The sequence below is a fragment of the Barbus barbus genome (assembly GCF_936440315.1).
Source record: "Barbus barbus genome assembly, chromosome: 16".
NCBI lineage: Eukaryota > Metazoa > Chordata > Actinopteri > Cypriniformes > Cyprinidae > Barbus > Barbus barbus.
Window position 1 is genome coordinate 8,292,324 of NC_136744.1, and position 21,248 is coordinate 8,313,571.

At 37.1% G+C, this 21,248-nt stretch overlaps 1 protein-coding gene across 2 annotated transcripts in view; it reads left to right on the plus strand.

Annotated features, from left to right (window-relative positions):
* The window catches only part of LOC306882377 (protein kinase C epsilon type-like), a 109,468-nt gene extending 89,385 nt beyond the window's left edge, over positions 1 to 20,083 (plus strand). Inside the window, exons 12-17 of one of the 2 annotated variants that reach the window (XR_013785241.1) lie at positions 4,617 to 4,755; positions 10,343 to 10,531; positions 12,188 to 12,334; positions 17,436 to 18,211; positions 18,299 to 18,395; positions 19,552 to 20,083. Coding sequence is in view for 1 of the 2 variants with exons in the window: in XM_079436959.1 (XP_079293085.1) it covers positions 4,617 to 4,755; positions 10,343 to 10,531; positions 12,188 to 12,334; positions 17,436 to 17,582 (622 nt within the window). In the remaining variant the exon portion in view is untranslated. Of the gene's footprint in view, positions 1 to 4,616; positions 4,756 to 10,342; positions 10,532 to 12,187; positions 12,335 to 17,435 lie in introns of both variants that reach the window. The other variant, XM_079436959.1, reaches the window with a different exon arrangement.
* Positions 20,084 to 21,248: the final 1,165 nt, after the last annotated feature.

The window sequence follows — 21,248 nt, forward strand, 5'->3', positions numbered from 1 at the left end:
TGAATATATTTTAAAATATAATTTATTCCTGTGATGCAAAGCTGAATTCTCAGTATCGTTACTCCAGTCTTCAGTGTCACATGATCCTTCAGAAATCATTCTAATTCTAAGATTAATTTTGTGATTTTCTGTACAAAAAACAGTTCTTATTATTTATCGACGTTGAAAACAGGTTTTTTGCTTAATATTCTTGTGGGATATTTTTTTTTTTCAGGATAAGGATTTTTTTTCAAAGATTACAAATTTTTTGAGGTCTAAACAATGTGGTAAAACATGTGACCCTGGTCACCCCTAAATCTGACTACCCTGCAAAAGTGAGCCAAGAGCCATCGTCATTGTAGCCTCAAGCGAGACATTTTAACTTTAGGTTAAGCACACGTTTAAGCAGAGCTCTACGACGACATCATGTGAAATTTATGTAAATCATTTCCACCGGTTATGAATAAGGATCCCAGATTATCCTTCGGCCTTCAGTCTCAATCTGAATGCATCCTTGCGTTTTGACATTGCAGGAGATCTGCATGTCGAAACGCAGTCTGCGTGTTAACGCTTTTGCATGCAAGCGCATGGCAGAACAGCATTTTTCCCCCATGAGAACCAATTTTACCTCTCTGTGACCTACCGCACATACCAAGACCTAAAAAAAAACTGAATGCATAAGATTCTAGAACAAAATGTGCAGGGCAGCTTTCTTCTCCCTATCAGGGAAGGACATGGCGACAGTTTTGACTGAAACTGCAGAAGTTTGATCTGCTTATTAGATTAGATCATTTATAACATACAGGCTAAATATAATAAATATTTATACACTGTTTTTGTTGTTTTTTTATTAATTTTGTTTTTTAGATTTTTTATTTATTAAATTAGATTGTGTTTAATATTGTAAAACTATTTAAAATAATTAAGTTATTACAATTTAAAATAACATGTGATGTGAAAGCTGAATTTTCAGCATCATTACCCATGATCACATGATCCTTCAGAAATCATTCTTTAGTGCTCAAGATACATTTACTATTATTATTATCAATGTTAAAAACAGCTGTGCTGCTTAATATTTTTGTAGAAACAATGATACATTTATATGAATTATTTAAGAAATAAAAAAAGATTTCTTGTAACACTCTCACTTTTGATCATTTTTAATGCATCCTTACTGATTAAAACTTTTTTTTTTAATCTTACTGAACAGTAGTGTAAATATTTGATTATTGTTATATATAATATTTGATATTATTATTATTATATATATATAAACAGCGATTTGTCATTCTAAATATTTGCACAAGATAATATAGAATACATACTTTTTAATAGATATTAATATTAAATATATTTATTAATTATTATTTGCAAAAATCATTCATGGTACTTCACAATTTCTAACATTATAATAAAGAGGTGTACGTCATGTCCTTCCTTGGTGTGTTGTAATGGAATAGCTTCTTGACCTTTTAAAAAAAAAAAAGCATATTCATAGTGGGATTTTTTTAGCAGAGAGGTTGCTGTGTACGTAATGGAAAAAAACACTCCTCAAGATTCACTTAAAAACACAGGAAATGCACTAAATTGAGTCTTTGCCGTCTCCCCCTCTCTGTGTGTCTTTCTTTGGCTCTGCCTTGTTGTTCTGTGTTGTTATGTTCTTACTATGTCAGTACTGTCCTCCAAATGAAAGGCACTCTAGTGAAACGTAATACAATAGTGAATCTTGTCCTTTATAGCCCTTTTGTGATTTTACAGCTCATGCTAATAATGCTCTAAAGCCATTTATGTTGTTTATACATTTTTCTTTTATATTCATTTAAACAGTTCATTTATTTTTGATGAATTCTGAAAGCTCTCTGACCCTCCCATAGACAGCAATGTAATTACCACGATCAAGGCCCTGAAACGTAGCAAGGAGAATACTTTTTGTGTGCAAAGAAAACAAAAATAATGACTTTATTCAACAATTTGTCTCCTCCGCGTCACCCTGGTGCCTGGTGCCAGGAGAGTATCACATGCGTAAACAACGTATGCCGTTCTGTGTCAGCTGCACCATGGGTATACGTTTTCTACGGTGTTTACGCTTTGATTTGAACGGAAAAAAAACTTAGTCAGAGAGCTCTCAGAATGCATCAAAACTCTTAATTTGTGTTCTGATGATGAACGGAGGTCTCACGGGTCTGGAACGACATGAGGGTGAGTAATTAATGACAGAATTTCCAGAGTTTTGGGTGAACTATCCCTTTAATATTCTGGAAAATAAAAGCGAGAGCAGCATTTACCATTTATGCACTTCAAAGAGGGCAGATAAGAGCGGCCAATGTAGCAAAGTCACATAATCTGAATCAACAAATGAAGCTCACTGGATGACTTAAGCTCTCTTTCTTGGGAAAGAGAGAAAGGGCGACGTGACAGTTGTGTTGGAAGGTGTGTAGACTACTTAGACAGGAATGGATAGAGGGAGAAAATAGAGAGAAATAAGAGACAGATGGAGAGATGAACAATTCTGGAACATCTTGTGATGTAGAAGCGCATGTGGGTATAGAGGACAATACAGAGCAGGCGTTCCCGTCTCATGAACATTCCACCGCTTTCTTTCTGTGAACTGACACTGAAGGTCAAACACACCTACGCTTTCTATATTTGACTTTTTCACATTTTAATAATAGCTAATGACTCAAGTGGAAATATGGATATGATGTACAGTTCAAAAAAGTAACTTTAAAACTAATTTATTTAGGCTTTATTTTGGCTTTTCAATCAAGAAGTGGATCATAAATTTGGGAAGCGGGTCTCTCATCTTTCCAGCATTCATTACAAGCATTTTTCCACACTTCTGCATGTTAAGAGTGGTTGAAGACTCTCTGTGGGGAAAGACAGAGAGGAATGAAGCCCCTCACGCTAACTTTCAGACCAACGGGAACGTGCCGAGCACCAGGGTGCCTTTCTGAAAAGGAACAGTTGTGTAAGGGATCCGACGCTCCCCTCCCTTTTCGGTGAGGATGGTTTTATGAAAACACCTTTGACTGAATGACATACTGCGAAGTGATGTTGACATTCTTGTTGCAATCAACCATCAAACCCCAATCCGACTGGTTTCATCCAACTCCTTGTTGTCTTTCATCAGGGGCACCTTATCATCTCGTGCTCTCCTTTTCTATTTTCGTTCACTCTCTCTCTCTCTATACGTTTTTTCTTGTGCTGGTTAAATTCACTGCGCAGGTACAGTGAATTTATGTCTTATGTATCCTAATAAGGATGCTCAAATACTGCTGCACTGATATGACACCGAAATTTTAAACTGACACTGGAGGTTTTTTTTTTTTGTGCATTATCAATAATTACTACTGTAAGTAAAACTGTGGACAATTTATATTTTACGTAAGTAAAAAAGGTCTTGGATTTATACAAATATTACATGAATAATAAATGCATATATGAAAATCAAAAATGTTCTACTTTTTAAGAAATTGTAATTATTTATATATTTTACATCTGTTCTGGATTCAAAATATGTAACGCTTAAAGATTAATCAATTAAATTTGATTGAATTTATCATGCAACCAAAATGAAGGAATCTCAAAAACAGACTGAAATATATTATTCAATACAGTTCTTTTTAATTAATGCGATTTAATTAACGATTAAATCACGATTAATCGCAACTTAATCACACATTTTTATTTGTTCTAAATGTACCTTAAATGAATACTTTTCAAGTTTTTAATACTCTAATCAACATGGCCATGGACAAATATGGATGGTTACATTTTTACATTCTTATGGTTTTATTATTAAATCTTTCATATTTTGTCCATTTTATTGACCTAACAGTTTAATCAAATTACACTGCAATGAATGTTTGTTTTACACCGCCTTTATCAATATGATCAATATGATTTAACAATAGACATCTGACAAACTTGAGTGAAGTGTGAACATGGTTGACAATCAACAACTGTTTTCAAAATGTCACATAACTATTAAATTTAAGGTTCAATGATATCAGGTGCAAGAGTGTTATGGGACCTGTCAGAACATTGAAAGAATTGTGACTGGACAGGTTGATTTATATTGATACAGTTTCATACAGATAGTGTGCAATTTCTGTATCTTCTTTAGTCAATTTTGCTATGTAAGAAAATATTTTTTTAGGATCTTAATTTCAATTAAATATGGACACTTTTTTAACTTTCACAAAAGATCTTGTCTTTATACTTTAATTGACTAAAATTTCAGAAATGAATTGCATATTTTACTGAAATGTTTGGAGTCACTGGTCGGTCTGTCCATGAGCACAGCCTGGCATCAGGATATTAGCGTCCAACTAATATCAGACATATGAGTGTCTAAATGATTCTCCTGCTGTGTTGCAGTGTTAACTGTTGCTTAATATTTAAACAGACTTCCAGAATCTAGGTCATGCATCAGTTATTTTAGGATGCTTAAGATGGCAAGATGATTTATCTCTTATTAAATTGCAATTTAAGGTTAGAGGATCCATACAAATGACAGAAAGTGAAGAAAAAACTGTATGTGTGCCATTGGAAAATTGTATGAAGAATTCTTTATCACATGCTATATGTAGGCTACTATTGCTGTTTTTCATTTGCTTGAATTTTCTTTGCAGGGATTTGAAGCTAGACAACATCCTGCTGGACGCAGAGGGTCACTGTAAGCTGGCAGACTTTGGCATGTGTAAGGAGGGAATCCTGGATGGCATCACAACCACAACATTCTGTGGCACACCAGATTACATTGCCCCGGAGGTACAGTATTTCACACTCTCACACACACACACCCACACAAATGCACAGTGATAGTCTCTTTTCTCTTGCTTGGTTCTCATTAAAGCTATGAAACATTATTTTATTTGGTCACACTTAATTTTAAAGTCCAAATCTCACTATAAACTATGACTTTTGCCTCAATAAATTCCTAATTACTGCGTAGTAATAGTTAGTAAGGTAGTTGTTAGGTTTAGATATAGGCTGGATTAAGGCATTTAAAATATGGTCATGCAGAATAAGGCGTTAATATGTGCTTTATAAGTACTTAAAAACAGCCATAATAATATGCATACTAATAAACAACTAGTTAATAGTGAGAATTAGTCCCTACAGTGTAACCTTTTATTTTTATATTTTTGTTAATTTACTGATGTATATATTCTTGAAAAAGTCAGATATTTACTGCATTATTGAGCAATCACTAGTTTTCATATTGTGGTCCTGATTCAAGCAAAAATTATTCTTATGTAATTTATGTATTTGAATTAATGTTGCTATTTACTTTAGAATGGTTTTACAGACAGTCGTTACAAATAGAGATGATAATTTTCATGAATGTGGCCCAAAGAAATAGTTTTCATTTTTCAGTTTTTCATTATCTTCAAAGCTATCTTTTATTTACAGTAATAACCATATGTGGCTGCAGAACTTCACAGAAAACTCAGATAGTTTCCAATGAAATGCCCATCATTCATAAAGTTTAACATTACCCCCATCTCTCCATATCTTGCATTTTTATGAAAAGTCTGATATATAAAATAATTAGGGCCGGGACTTTAACGCGTTAATTTAGATTAATTAATTACACAAAAATAACGCGTTAAATTTTTTTAACGCATTTTAATCCCACTTATTTTTGCACCGCGGAACGTTTCTCACTGGATGAGTTTCGGCGGACCAATTATACTGGAGCACCAACTAGCGTTCAGACCATAGACTGTAAAAAAAGACTAAAGGCTGTTTCTCAGTTCCAAGAACGCAAAGAACGGACTTGCGTTCTCGTTCCTTGGAAGAACGAACTCGGAAGGACGCGAGAACACAGAACGCACACTTATGAGAATTGAGATGTACTGCATTCCTGCTTAACTGACCGCATAGTCTCAGCATAAGAAACGGCCAATGAACAATCAATATTACAAAATGTCATAACTTATTAAAACATTTCATACTATTATAGATATTACTTTCATATAATTGTATTGTTTTATTTTACAGCGTTATATGTTTTACTGTTAAGATTCATTTTAATATGCCAATAAAAATGCAGACTTTCTCCGGGTCTTATAACTTTATTAAAATTAACCAAAACAAAACGATAAATGTTTACTTTCAACTTGAAGAGCCGTTAAGTATTTGTGAGAGCGACTTTAAAGCTTACAGGCTTCCGTACACCGGCCACCCACAGCGTTTTCTGGGATTTCTAACGGCTCGATTCTCTCAAGTCTGCACTCGATGCATCCTCAGTTTCAAGAACATATCCGGGCACTTTCATGCATTCTGTATACTTGCGGTCTTGAGAACTGGAACTGAACTTCGACGGTTAATGATGACGTAGAACGAGAACACAAGGACGCAAGATCGCTGAAGAACGCATATTGAGAAACAGCCAAAAACAAACCACAGTGAACATGGACAAAGAAGCTGATGAGACCGCTTTGGTTGGCCCTGTGGATGGGAAATTTAAAAATCCATATAAAAAAACTTACTTCTCACTGTTCTCGGGTCAAATATTTATATGCGATTAAAATGCGATTAATTTCGATTAATTAATTACAAAGCCTCTAATTAATTAGATTAATTTTTTTAATCGAGTCCCGGCCCTAAAAATAATAGCCTGAAAAATCCAAGTCTTTAAAATGGAACAGTTTATTGATCCTTCTGGGAAAAAAAAGTTTGCTTATGTTTCTTTCTTTTTGTATGTGTGTGTATCATATTTGATACAACATGATTTTATGGCTCATACAGACATGCTTTTAGAGAATTTGGAGCTCATAAATCATGAACACTTGAGTTTTATTCAGAGGCCCAAACTGAGCAAACATTAAGATTAAAAAAGATGAAAAGCTTGTAATCATTGTTCTGAACAGGTTCAAGGAACGAAATCGAAAACTAAAAACTGGAAACGAACGAAATTTTGACTGGAACAGAATCGGAAACAGAAACTAAATAACATTTTATAGTTCCGGACAGAATCGAAAATTTGAAATGGCCATTAACCGGTTAATAATGTTATTTTATCGTTCCATTTAATATTTGAAATTTGCTGTCAACCAATCAGGAATTCAAGTAGTACAGACTATACAAATGTGATGCTGACGCATCCAGCGAGTGAAATGCCCTCCCGCGCTCAACTGTGAACTCTAGTCGCAATGGAAATGAATTCTTCTACCATCTGTTTTAATGGGAGGTAGCAAAATCTGACAGGGTAGCACAAATCGCCAGAACACCGTCTTTAGAGTTTATCCGAATGTCTGAAGCCCTGTACCATCCCGCCAATCCTATTGGCCAAATAGTGCTTGGTACCGCCTTACGCATATGTAGGCATAGTATACCTGCATGCCGCACGCTATTTCTATGTGCATTTATCCTTTCTACAGAAGTCAATCCCAGAAATGCACTGCAGCATGAAAAAAAGCAAGAAATAAGAACGAGATGCTGTGGTGACGTCACCGTATGGGAACACCCTTTGGTGTGACGAATGTCTGAAGCCCCGTATGGGAACACGAATGTCTGAAGCCCTGTACCATCCCGCCAATCCTATTGGCCAAATAGTGCTTGGCACCGCCTTACGCATGTGTAAGCATAGTATACCTGTGTGCCGCGCGCTATTTCACTCAGATTTCATGAACTAAGGAAACGCTATCAAAGGTATGGAACGGCCTGAACCGCAGCATCTCGTTCCCTATTTAGGGAACCGTGGTTACATACGTAACCAAGATGTTCCCTCTCATAGGTCACTTCAATGCTGCGGTGACGTTACCGTATGGGAACGCTATACCATCACACCTGACGTACATGAGACGTACATGAGATAACTGGGATCCGAGGAAAGCATCTGCTCAAGCGGAAAGAACCCGGGAGAACTTCGCTGCCCTGAATTTCTCCACCACCGCAGTGGCTGAATCTCCAAACAGTCCATCCTTGGAGATCGGGGCATCCATAAGAAAAGATTTGTACTTTTCCTTTATGTCGGTGAGGTTCAGCCACAGTTGGCGCTCAACCGTCACCATCCCCGCCATCGAAGAAGGGGAGCGGTTTACGGGGCTGAGCAGGTGCACGACTAGTTAAAAAACGGTCGTCCAACTTAGATTGGGACTGGGCCTGGGCCGCATCCGCCTCCGCCTCCCAATCCAGCCCCAGCTTATCCACTGCTCGAGTGACCACGTCCAACAGCTCACTGTAGGACGGGGAGCTGCGTCTCTCCTGTCCACCAGAAGGGAGAGATCTGCATGCGTCGGCCAGTAAGTCCTCCGACTCCGAGGCCGCGGTGGACAAAACGTCGTCGTCATACAGCCCGTAGCCGAAGGAGATAGCGTCGGCCTCCGGGGCGGGCCGTAGATCCTCGTTGGCGAAAACAACGGGCTTCACAAAGTTTTCGCTGACCTCTTGCACTCGATTGGGGGAGAGCGAGAACTCCAGCGCATCACTTTCCTCCCAGTCCGGGTCACACACGTCGCCCCAAGCCATCGCCTCGTGCGGTGCCTCGGCAACCGCAGAAGCGACACGGCGGGGATTGGACGCAGGGGCGACCGTGGAGAAAAATTCTACCCTCGAGCACAGAACTTTCAGTCGCAGACTGTCACAGTGGGAACATGTCGACAGGCCGCTAAGCGCCGCCTGCACGTGATGCAGGCCCAGGCATACAACGCACATGTCATGAGTGTCCCCCGCCGTGATAAACCTGCTACACGGATCCTTACATCTCCGATGACTCATCGCGTCCGCGAAGAGGAGTTAAACACTGCTCGAGAAGAAACTATCACTGAGAACACAGGATGCTTTCTAGGGCACAGAAAAATTTGCTTTCGCTTGAAATGAAATCTGCATGCGTAAGGCGGTGCCAAGCACTATTTGGCCAATAGGATTGGCGGGATGGTACAGGGCTTCAGACGTTCGTCACACCAAAGGGAAACACTGTACTTTATCATTATTATTATTATTATTATTATTATTATAGGCAAATACCATTTTAAAAATAACGGTATTTAATGGCATTAACCGTTATTCTTTCTACTCGAACCGGTTTCGGAACGGTAATAATACAGAGGAACGCAGGAACGGAAACGTTAAAATATCGATTCTGCTCGGAGTGAACCGATTGACTTTTTTTTTTCGTTTTCAAGCCCTACTTGTAATGTAAATCGTTATTAGAATATAGCAGATTACTTACATAAAATGCATGTAATCACTCTATATCTTATAATAGATTATGCCAACCCCCCAGAAGACCTCAGATGATACTAACCCTGGAACAACATACAAAACTATCATATTTTGCTAGAAGTTTAATCGCAACATATAATAATTGCAGTTAATAGTGTTCACCGTCTGTTTGATTACGTGCAATTTGTAACTAAGTGCATGATTTTTACTGTACATTTCTGTCATAGTCACCACTAATAACCTACTCCTAAATATAATATAGAAACTTAAATTTTTCTGTAAAGCTGCTTTGCAACGATTTGTATTGTGAAAAGCGCTATTCAAATAAACTTGAATTGAATCTTGCAGTAATAAGTTAAAGTAAGATATTTAAGTGCTTAGTTTTATATGTGACCCTGGATCACAAAACTTACATTTTTCGAAATTGAGATTTATACAGCATCCGAAAGCTGAATAAATAAGCTAATATTTGGCCGAGATACAACTATTTGAAAATCTGGAATCTGAGGGTGAAAAAAATCTAAATATTGAGAAAAATACCCGTGACTTAAGACTGGTTTTGTGGTCCAGGGTCACATGTGACATATATTTTTTTTTGTGGAGGCATGATGATTGAGATTGAGCAAATAAATGTTCCTCAAAAGTCTGATTTATCATATTTGATGCTTACATTTTAACATGGTTTTTCTAAAAAAAAGAAAATTGGTGTTCAACTTGAAATAGTACTAAAAATATAAAAGTTATTCTAACATTTACTTTATAAAAATCAGTAAATATTTCACAGCAAAAAGACACATGAACCACAACCTGAAGGTTTTATTTTTAGAATGATACTAAATAGCCTTTTACTTGCCAAAAGCATAAGGAATCAATCAGACGACAGAAGACATAGAAGATACAGCCGTTTTGATCATGTTAAGACTTCGAAGTTTTGCGTATCAAATATGAGACAGTGTAGGCTTTATAGAGTCAATATAACAGCTGATTTGATCATACGTTCAACTCCCAATATACCATCATCTCCACTTAACACTTTACACCATGTGTTAATTAATTCTGCACAAATCTGAACCAGCACAGAATATTTCAGAAGTGCTTTCATCTGAGTCTGAGCTGGACATGATCGTGTATATTCAATTATTCTGTTTCAAACTTTAGATTTATGGAGCTTTGTGGTTTGCAGATCCTGCAGGAGCTTGAGTACGGCCCATCAGTGGACTGGTGGGCTCTAGGTGTGCTGATGTACGAGATGATGTCTGGTCAGCCTCCTTTTGAAGCAGATAATGAGGACGACCTTTTTGAGTCTATTCTCCATGATGACGTCCTATATCCCGTGTGGCTCAGCAAGGAGGCCGTCAGCATTCTTAAAGCGGTACGTGTCCGGATTTAACATTTTGCCTGCTGATTACTGCTAAAGACATAGGCACCACCTCTTAACCTTTCCTCTTACTAATGTCTGCTTGCTCTTACACTTACTTCTTGACAGAATAGTTAAGTAACAGAAAAGCAAAAGAAGGTGACAGCTCGGAAAACTATACTCCTTGTGGGAAAAGAACACCTTGTTTGTGTTCCCTGCTGGAGTTTTGGGTTGTGTAATCTCAGTGGTCTCGTTTCAGGATATACAGCCCACCATTGCATTAATGAGAATAGTTCAGCTCAGATCATTCTGCCTTTAAAATATTTGATGATCTTTTCTGAAACTCTACAGAAGACATACGTTATTATGTTATTAAAATGTCATAATTTACTCACCCATATGCTTTTATTTCTTCTGTGGAACAAAAAAAATTGATATTTAATATTTTCTTGCAGCTCTTTTTCTTTCATACAAAATTTAAATAAATAAATGCATAAATAAAGAAAAATAAATAACTAATAATTTTTAAATTAAATAATAAAAATAAATAAGACCATACAACTTGTGTGCTATATTCTGGTTCATTTTAACCAGTTTTTTTTTTTTTTCAATTAACTGGTTCAAATCAGACTGAACAATTCAACCTCTTCAAAATCACAGAAGAACAAAATAGGTCATAAGGTTTGGAATGGCAAAGTAAATAAGTAAAGTCCATTTTCAACCAATCCTTTCTGATTCCTCTTACCAAAAGTCGCAGTTTCTTCTCCGTTTCCATCTTGTTGTCTAAGAGAAACTAAAGAGATATTAAAGCAATTCCAATGAGAAGTATCTTCTCAGTCAATGTTCATATTTATTTGTCTGGCTTGTTTGACTAGTTTCTCTGTGTGTATTTTGTATGCATGACTGCTTGTGTTCTTTCGCATTTTTGTTTGTTTTAGGGTTTCACACTCATAGGAATTCCAATTTTTTGCTCATACTGTATGTGACTCAGATGTTTTTGTTTTGGTGCAATGCGACCTTAAAAATCGCTCTTCGCATCCGTAGCAAGAATTTTGATAGGAAAGGATGACGAATAAAAAAAAACACATATCAGTGTCCAAGGACCTGTAGTCCGAACAGTCATATTGGAACTCATGTGACTTTTACATCACTTTCGATCGCCATTCGTGTCAACATTGATGGAAATCACTCCAAAGATTTTACATAATGATAGTTTGGTTCTTTGATCACTCTGTCAATAGCTGCACAATCATACAGTAGGTATTATGATAACAGCTCTATACTGATATTGAGCACTAAGGCTTGCAGTGTGAATGTAGCCATATTCTCAGTTTATGTGTGTGTTTATACTGTGTTTTTTGTGCCGCTTTTTTCCTTCACATGTCCAAGATTTACTTTGGCTGTCCTTTGCCCGTTTGCGAAGCTTTGTGGGAAAGGCAGGCTGTTTGTCTTGGACAGCATCGTGTCACACTGCGATCTGTCTCACTGGCACTCTGGTCACATGACCTGTGGTCACCTCAGGTCATCCTTCCACAGGATGCAATCTTATATCATGCATACATCATCTCTGACCATCTTAACTCAACATAATGCATATAAACATCCTCTGTTAACAAGCCATCAGGATTATGCTTCTCTAATCTTTTATTCTTTCTTCACTCCATTGTTTAGTTCATGACGAAGAGCCCTAGTAAGCGGTTGGGTTGCGTAGTATCCCAAGGACTAGAGGAAGCTATTAAAGTGCATCCATTCTTCAAAGAGATTGATTGGGTACTTCTGGAACAGAGGAAGCTCAAGCCGCCTTTCAAACCACGTATTGTGAGTATTATAATGTGTGGGATACTGTGGATAGTCTACCTGTTACAAAATCTAGTGCACTGCCTACATAGACAGCATTTAAAGGCATTGTGGGCGTAAGAGGCGATGTGGATAGCGTGGCTATTTTGCCTTCTATTTGCATTTATCCTTTCTACAGAAGTCAATCCCAGAAATGCACTGCAGCATGAAAGAAGCAAGAAATATGATGAGACATTCAGTATCGATAAATAGCACAAAAATTTGTGGTTTTATTATTAAAAGTTGACTTGTCACTTTCAAATTCAATTTTAGGTGTTCATTGCGGCAAATGACCAACTTCTTGTGAAATCTTTGTGGGGAAATATTTTGACCTGAAATTCACAACTGCTTCGATTCCAATTGAAATGACTGGATTTTGCCCACAAAAGTTTGCTAAAATACAGTAATGCAGCTCACTAGGTTTTGCAACAGAGTCATTGTGTGTTTATGAATAACACTTACCAGGGAAGACACAATACATTTGTCAAAATGCTGCTGCAATGCAATAAAATAAAATAAGAGGCAATTAGAATGTATTTAATGTTTATTGGAGTGCAACAGTTGGATTCCCAAAGTAAAAATCATATTCATTTATGTATAAATGTATGTATAATTCTGTGAAGACAGACCTACTGCACATTATTTCAACTTATTTCTTTTTACAACCATTTTCAACTGCGAAATTCCTGATGGAAAACTATATTACACACGATTATTCAAAGAAATCTCCACCAATCACAGAATTCAGTGCCGATGCTAGACTTCTGGGGATCCTACGCAATACTGTGTCATGGGTGGGGGGGTGGTTTGGGATGAAAGAATGGATGAAACGCATTTGTCCGTGTTTCACTCCATCTCGAATCACACTCGCGGAAAGCGCTCAAGAAACAGTGTCTCTTCCGCGGCTCGGTACGCTTTCAACTCAGTATTTTTAGTAAGAGCAAAAGACAGTACAACATTCACGTTACATGATTTGGCCGATTTTTACGTAGAAAGGGCGACAGTGCATCGCATTAAAATAAATTATCATTCATGTTTTCATAAAACCATTCAAAAACTCAAAAAACTTTGAGAGCAAGGGGGCCCCCTGGTGTTTCGGGGGCCCAACACAGCTTGCATATTCTGCGTATAGGGAGGATTGGCTCTGACAGAATTATGCAAATGAACGTTTTAGCATCCACCCACCCACTCCCATTAATCATTGCAAATGATGTAGAGTTTCCCTACGTTCATAAACTAGTAAAACGTGTATATGCATAGAATGCATATTTTGCAATAAACTTAAAATATATTGTTTATAACACCTATAAATGTTTTGTATTTCTTCATAGGTTTTAATTTATTTAATTTGCAATGGTTCATGGTATTATAGTTCTTTCCCTTAAAGCCGTTAAGTACACAGTCTTGTACCTTTGTCTTTTTGTCCAATTTTCAAATCCGTTTTAGCTTCAAATCAAAGTTTTTTTAATGTTGTGATTCACTTGTTTGTTTTGGTTCATTGTTTATAACTCTTAAACAAAAATTTGATCAATTTGAACAAAAAAAATCTCTATAGGAAACACTTCTGGAACCAAGACTATTACAATCTATTAACAGTTTTGTCTAGTAGGATTTTGGACCAATAAGATTTCACTGTGGGCAGGACCTAATGAGTGAGATGCAACAGAGATAAAAACTAAAGCAACCAATAAAATGTCTTGTTTCCCATCTTATGTTCCACTTATAGACTAATTAGGAAAAATTCTGATTTTCTTTTTTGAAGAAATAGGATATACCGTTTGACACTTTATCATGTTGTGTCTGGTTACAACACAGTTTAACTCTGTATATTGGCTGTCTCAGCCCAGACATAAACACTGGTTTCTCCAAATGCAGTTATCAAGAACATTACAGTGCTTGAGCCCTCATTTCAGCCCTGTTTGTGTCACACTTCTGTTTTTGGTAGTGTGAACAGAGGGATATCTGAGATGCTCTTGGACTCTCAGCACACATCAGACGCTGTACTTTGATACAGAGATGCATGCTGGCTGCTGTAAGTGTGTGTGGAATGCCTCTCAGATAGTGTGAGAAGGGGCCTGTCTGTCTGCCCCATTCTCACGCCTGCTCACGAGGCCGATGAGAGCCCTTAGAGGGTGAGAGGGAAAGGAGAGGTTAGGAGAGTTTGAAACATGCACCAATATGAAGCAGATTAAACAGATATTAATAAATTTTTTGTTTTGTTTTGGGTTTGTTGTGTTGTTGTTTGTGTGTGTGTGTGTGGGGGGGGGGGGTCGGTTTTTGCATTTTGTTAAAACTTTTTTTGTTTCGTTTTTGTTTTGTTTTGTTTTGCCAATATGGAAAAGTGATAACAAACAAAAAAGTATGTCAAGAAGATTGCCAATCCATGAAGTAAAAAGATAGAAGTATGTGAAAGCATGTTTGGACAGTGGCGCCTGCAGGATTTCATCTGAGGGTATACATATAGGAATTTTTTTCCAAAAAAGCAAAAAATAATAACACTGAAAAGCATTTATATATGCATATATATACAGTGGTGTGAAAAAGTGTTGGCCCCCTTCCTGATTTTTTATTTTTTTGCATGTTTGTCACACTTTAATGTTTCAGATCATCAAACAAATTTAAATATTAATCAATGATAGCACAAGTAAACTAAACATGCAGGTTTTAAATGAATTTTTTTTATTATGAAGGGAAAACAAAATCCAAACCCACATGGCCCTGTGTGAAAAAGTGTTGTAATTCAGCCACATTGGAGGGTTTTCGATCATGAACCGCCTTTTTAAGGTCATGCCACAGCATCTCAATAGGATTCAGTTCAGGACTTTGACTAGGCCACTCCAAAGTCTTCATTTTGTTTTTCTTCAGCCATACAGAGGTGGATTTGCTGGTGTATTTTGGACCATTGTCCTGCTGCAGAACCACAGTTCGCTTCAGCTTGAGGTCACGAACAGATGGCTGGACATTGTCCTTCAGGATTTTTTGGTAGACAGCTGAATTCATGGTTCCATTTATCACAGCAAGTCTTCCAGGTCCTGAAGCAGCAAAACAGCCCCAGACCATCACACTACCACCACCATATTTTACTGTTGGTATGATGTTCTTTTTCTGAAATGCTGTGTTACTTTTACGCCATATGTAATGGGACACACACCTTCCAAAAAGTTCAACTTTTGTCTCGTCAGTCCACAGAGTATTTTCCCAAAAGTCTTGGGGATCATCAAGATGTTTTCTGGCAAAACTGAGACGAGCCTTTATGTTCTTTTTGCTCAGCAGTGGTTTTCGTCTTGAAACTCTGCCATGCAGGCCATTTTTGCCCAGTCTCTTTCTTATGGTGGAGTCATGAACACTGACCTTAACTGAGGCAAGTGAGGCCTGCAGTTTTTTAGATGTTGTTGTGGGGTCTTTTGTGACCTCTTGGATGAGTCGCCGCTGCGCTCTTGGGGTAATTTTGGTCGGTTCCATGGGAACCTGGGAAGCTTTACCACTGTTCCATGTTTTCGCCATTTGTGGATAATGGCTCTCACTGTGGTTCGCTGGAGTCCCAAAACTTTAGAAATGGCTTTATAACCTTTTCCAGACTGATAGATCTCAATTACTCTCTTTCTCATTTGTTCCTGAATTTCTTTGGATCTCAACATGATGTGTAGCTTTTAAGGATCTTTTGGTCTACTTCACTTTGTCAGGCAGGTCCTATTTAAGTGATTTCTTGATTGCGAACAGGTGTGGCAGTAATCAGGCGTGCGTGTGGCTAGAGAAACTGAACTCAGGTGTGATTTACACAGTTATGTTTTAACAGGTGGGGGGGGGGGGGGGGCAAACACTTTTTCACACAGGGCCATGTGGGTTTGGATTTAGTTTTCCCTTAACATAGTCTCATCCCAACTCGTCACATATTGACGCTTGGTTTTGGCGTCGCTTTTTGACGCTCAAGGTACCCCTTTAGCGTCACTTTTCGACGTGAAGGGTCCTCCATTTTTTTAAATAGGAAACACTTAGCGTATATTAATCATTTTTAAATAAATTATGACAGTAGTTGCATCTGCCTCCTATATCTTGCGTTTTGTTCACAGATGGTAGGTTTAGGGGCAGGGGTTGGGTAAGTCATATAAATAAAACTATTTTGACTGTTTACATTGAAAAATCACACCCCTACATATATGCAATAATGACAACCTTAGTATGACGATAAAATTCCCAATATCGCGTTAGCCTATCGACGCTGAAAAGCGACGCCAAAACCAAGCGTCAATATGTGACGAGTTGGGATGAGACCGGGTTGTTTCCCTTCATAACAAAACCCCTTCATTTAAAAACTGCATGTTTAGTTTACTTGTGTTATCTTTGATTAATATTTAAATTTGTTTGATGATCTGAAACATTAAAGTGTGACAAACATGCAAAAAAAAAAAAAATCAGGAAGGGGGCCAACACTTTTTCACAGCAATGTATGTATATATATATATATATATATATATATATATATATATATATATATATATATATTGAATTTTATGTTGAAGTTTATAATATATGCTCAAAATTCAACTCTGAGAGCAATGGTCTTTGTGTGTTTTAAAACACAAATGTTAAATAGCAACAAAATGGTTAAAGGCATCCATCTAGTGCATGTTTGCATATTAAAAAAAACAAAAGAAACAGCATAGGCGGACACAAAACACTCTCTGTGTGAATGGCCACTTATTCACATGACACAGCAGTAGCTGAATTTTCTCATTTATCTCTCAGAAAGAAGCCTTTTGTTTCAATTGTTAGTAAGTGAATATCCACTTCATCCAGCGCTGTTTGTTCTCTGTTTCCTTAAAAATCTTGATACTCTCTATTTTACTGACTGGCAGTCTGCTTCAGATGATTCAATGAGAGAGCGTGAATCGATTCAGACCGTTTTTTTGAAAGCCTGTTTTACTGAAAAGAAAGAACCGACGCGTGGCTGGTTGAGTCGACAGAAATAAGAGACACACATCAAAACTGCTAAAATATGAATGTGTTTGGATGTATGTGTGTTTTTGTGATTTATTGTTCTGAAATAGCTCATTTAGCACACTTTCCTCTTTTCCATCCACAGAAAACCAAAAGGGACGTCAACAATTTTGACCAGGACTTCACCCGCGAGGAGCCGGTGCTCACCCCGGTGGAAGACGCCATTATCAAGCAGATCAACCAGGATGAGTTCAAGGGCTTCTCTTACTTCAGTGAAGAGACCCTGTCCTAATACTAAAACCTCCTGCGCTGTACTTGGCGCATACATGCGCTGTGAATGCTGTGAACGCCCATGAGCTGATCGTAGACCATCATTTACCAAGAATTTGATGCTTTAATTTAAAAGTAGAAAGCTAGGCATTATAATCTTTCCTGCTGAACCCAAAAAAAACATAAGTGCGTGCACAGATACTCACACATTTGCACGATCTTTATTTAATGTATGTAAAACACTTAAGGGAGCTCATGTGACATCACTAAAGCACCTGGATAGAGCTCTTTAGAAGGACATTTCATGATTCATTTCTTCTCCCATCATGCAGTGTGTCAGTGGTACATCTGGAGTCAACCCATTTACACTAGCACCGTTTTGAAATGCAAAAACCAAATGTAAAGAACAAGTGATTGTATTGCAGCTGTGATGCATATGAACGTGTGAATTGGGAGTTTTAAGCACTCAGCATTGGGATCTGATCACATGATGGTCTGATAGCCAGAGACAGTGATGGATGGTACTGGGAAGGACTCAGAACTGCCTTTCATGAGACCATCGCACCGTTTCCATTTGAAACAGCAGTGTTGACATATACGAAAGTCACCAAAACAAGTGTTGTGTGTGCGTGAGTGCGTATATGCTGGAAGGTAAGGTTACAAAAGCACTCTCTTTAGTGTTTCATTGTGTGTGTGTGTGTGTGTTTTCATTATATTACTGGATTGTTTTGTTGCTAGGATGTGGAAATTGTTGGTTTCTCTACAATGCAAAAAGACCTATCATTATGAATATCATTGGTCAGGACAGTAGCCAATCACGTCTCTACAGTCTAAAGTACGTACAAGTCCTGATTACCCTCATCATTAGCCTGTGAACTTTGAAAATAGACTAATCATCTACTGCATGGTTATGCCTATGATATTCTCGTGTATTATTAGACTATGAGAAACTGTTATGTGCAATATTCTCTCTCTCTCTTTGTGTGTGTGTGCGTGCACGTTTTTGTGACATATGAGGGCACAAATTTGTATAATGACATAGGTATTACAAGGAGAAGGTGATTTATGAGGACAAAAGGCTTATAAATCATACAGAATGAGTTTTTTTGAGAAAGTTTCCTGTAAGGGGTAGGTTTAGGTGTAGGGCGATAGAAAATACGGTTTGTAGTATAAAAACCATTACGCCTATGGAGTGTCCCCACAATTCACAAAAACAAACGTGTGTGTGTTTAGCTATTTTTTTCCTTCTCTCCATCTCACCTTCAATGTCTCTGATTTCCACTGTCTGTTTTGGTTGGTAATTGTTTGGTTGTCAGGTCATGCCATATACAGCACAGGTCCTTTATTTCAGCTGCTACAGACTCTGTATTTCATATACTCTAGTTAGGCAAGACACAAAATATTACGCTTCTGTGGCAAAACAAAAAGAAAAGTAAAATACATAGAAATGATCTTCCATTCTAAATATAGCACAACTGAAATACCCTAGACTTTCTCCTAATCTGAAAGCTGTAACAGTGAAGCCAGCAAGACGTTTATCAAGAAAATCCAATCAGTTCATTACATTATGAACATAAGAAATAATGAACGCATTTGTAATAAATTCAACATTTTTTTTTTTTTTTGCAGACTCTTGCCAACATTAGTTTTAAAAGTCATCATGAATTTGTTGCCAGATTTATCTGTATTTTAAAAAAAAGCCTTTGAATCAACTTTATCTTTCTTCTGATTTCACCCTTTGCTCCCGAACACCTTTATTTTGCTGTGAACACTCACTTTCACAATCCAATCAATTCTTGTTGCATAATATTTATTTTCCGTTTTATATTTTTTCTTATATATCAGATCACCAAAGTGAAAGTGGGTTGTGAACAGCGTCTCATGTTGACTTTGAGACCTTCACTCATTTCATGTCCATTTTACAGATCTCTTGCTTCATTTTGAGTTTTTGCATCGTTTACCTTTCGTTTGTTTGGTTGTTTTTCTCAAAGCATGTCCCTGCTGAACTGGCATCTATTGGCTTGGATGGAGTCCACTAACAGGAAACTCTCACAGCTACACCTGCCAGACACCTGTGACCTGATGCGAAATTTGCAATATTTTGGACTTCATGAGTAACTCTTTTTTTTTATTGTTTTTGAAATGACTCTACATAGGAAACACATTGACATGTTCAAGCAAAAGATAGAAGTACCTCTTTGGTTAAACGTGAATCTGTGTCTCACAAAGGAATACATATTTGTACATAAAGAGGTACAGTGCATATTAATATAAGTTATATAAGTGTTTTATGTCACTGTAAGTACCATAAATGTGTATGTATTTCTCTTTTATTTTATTGAGCAGCTTCATATGTACAGTAAATGTCATAAGACATAAGTGTTTTTTTTTAATTGGACATCTTTGCCATTAGTCACTGTCATGTCATCTTTTGCATTTTACTGTGTGCCAAATGTACTGTTCTCAAAGGATGTGAATGTGCATTGTTTGGTTTGTAACCTATTAAATAAGATGTCAGAAATGAACCAAACTGTTTGAAGTCCAAATTAGTCTCCAAATGCACAGAGTTGCATTCAGTGTTGGGGAGTAACTAGTTACATGTAACGGAATTACATAATTTAATTACAAAATAAAAGTAATTGTAATCAGTTACAGTTACTAAGATAAAATGTGTAATTAAATTACAGTTACTTATGAAAATGTTAATGATTACAAAGGGGATTACATCAGATTTGTTTCACACACACACACTCACATACAGATTTAATTGAGTTATTTCATATATTTCAGTGACTGCTCTAAAATATGAAACACCAATGTTTCAGAAGTGTATAACATGCTTATCCGATAACTTTAATATTTCCTATAGGGTTTATGTATATGCTTTATTTTTTTAAGATTAATTGTTTTTTTCTAAGGCATTGTTTGATTCCAGTTTTCCTGTCATAGCTATGTTAAGATTTGATTTCAAAAACAGTATAATAGCTATTAAACTATTTTTTGTTTTGATTTTAAATCTGTATTTAACCTCAGAATGATTTTAAAGTAAGTCTGACATCGGATGCCCATTTTCCACAAGTTGGTATGATTCTTTAGGATCTTCTCGAAATGGTCTCAGGGGTCGTGTAAAACAACACCCTTTTTACCTTGTCAAAAACAGCTCTGTTCACAGCGTCTAATTTCGGTGCATATCTCTTTACATGCTAATGAGCTCTACTCACCCCGCCCCGCCCCTCTCTTCTGTGGAAGAGCAAACGCGATTCGCAAATAATCATAAAAAATAAAAGGTGAGATTTACTTCTTCTGGAGGAGCAGCTGGATCATGAATAATGGGTGCTGATCCATCCTTGAGTTTTAACTTTTTAACAAAACCTACCTTTAATTGTCCCTCATTCAGAAAGCATGATTTGCACAGCCAGACATAAGCGAATTTAGTGAAAGTGGCGTGAAGTGACGTGTGGCCAAGTATGGTGATCCATACTCTGAATTTTTGTTCACCTCACTCATTTTCTACAGGGTCCAGGACAGAGGACTGGAATGGCCATAGCAGAAGCTTGGTTTTGTGCTCAGTGACCCATTTTTGTGTTGTTTTTGTTGTTTTTGAGGTTTGTGTTTGGATTATTGTACAGTTTGAATATCCAAACATGGCCCATTATAAGATTTCTAACAGAATCAGTCACTTATTGAT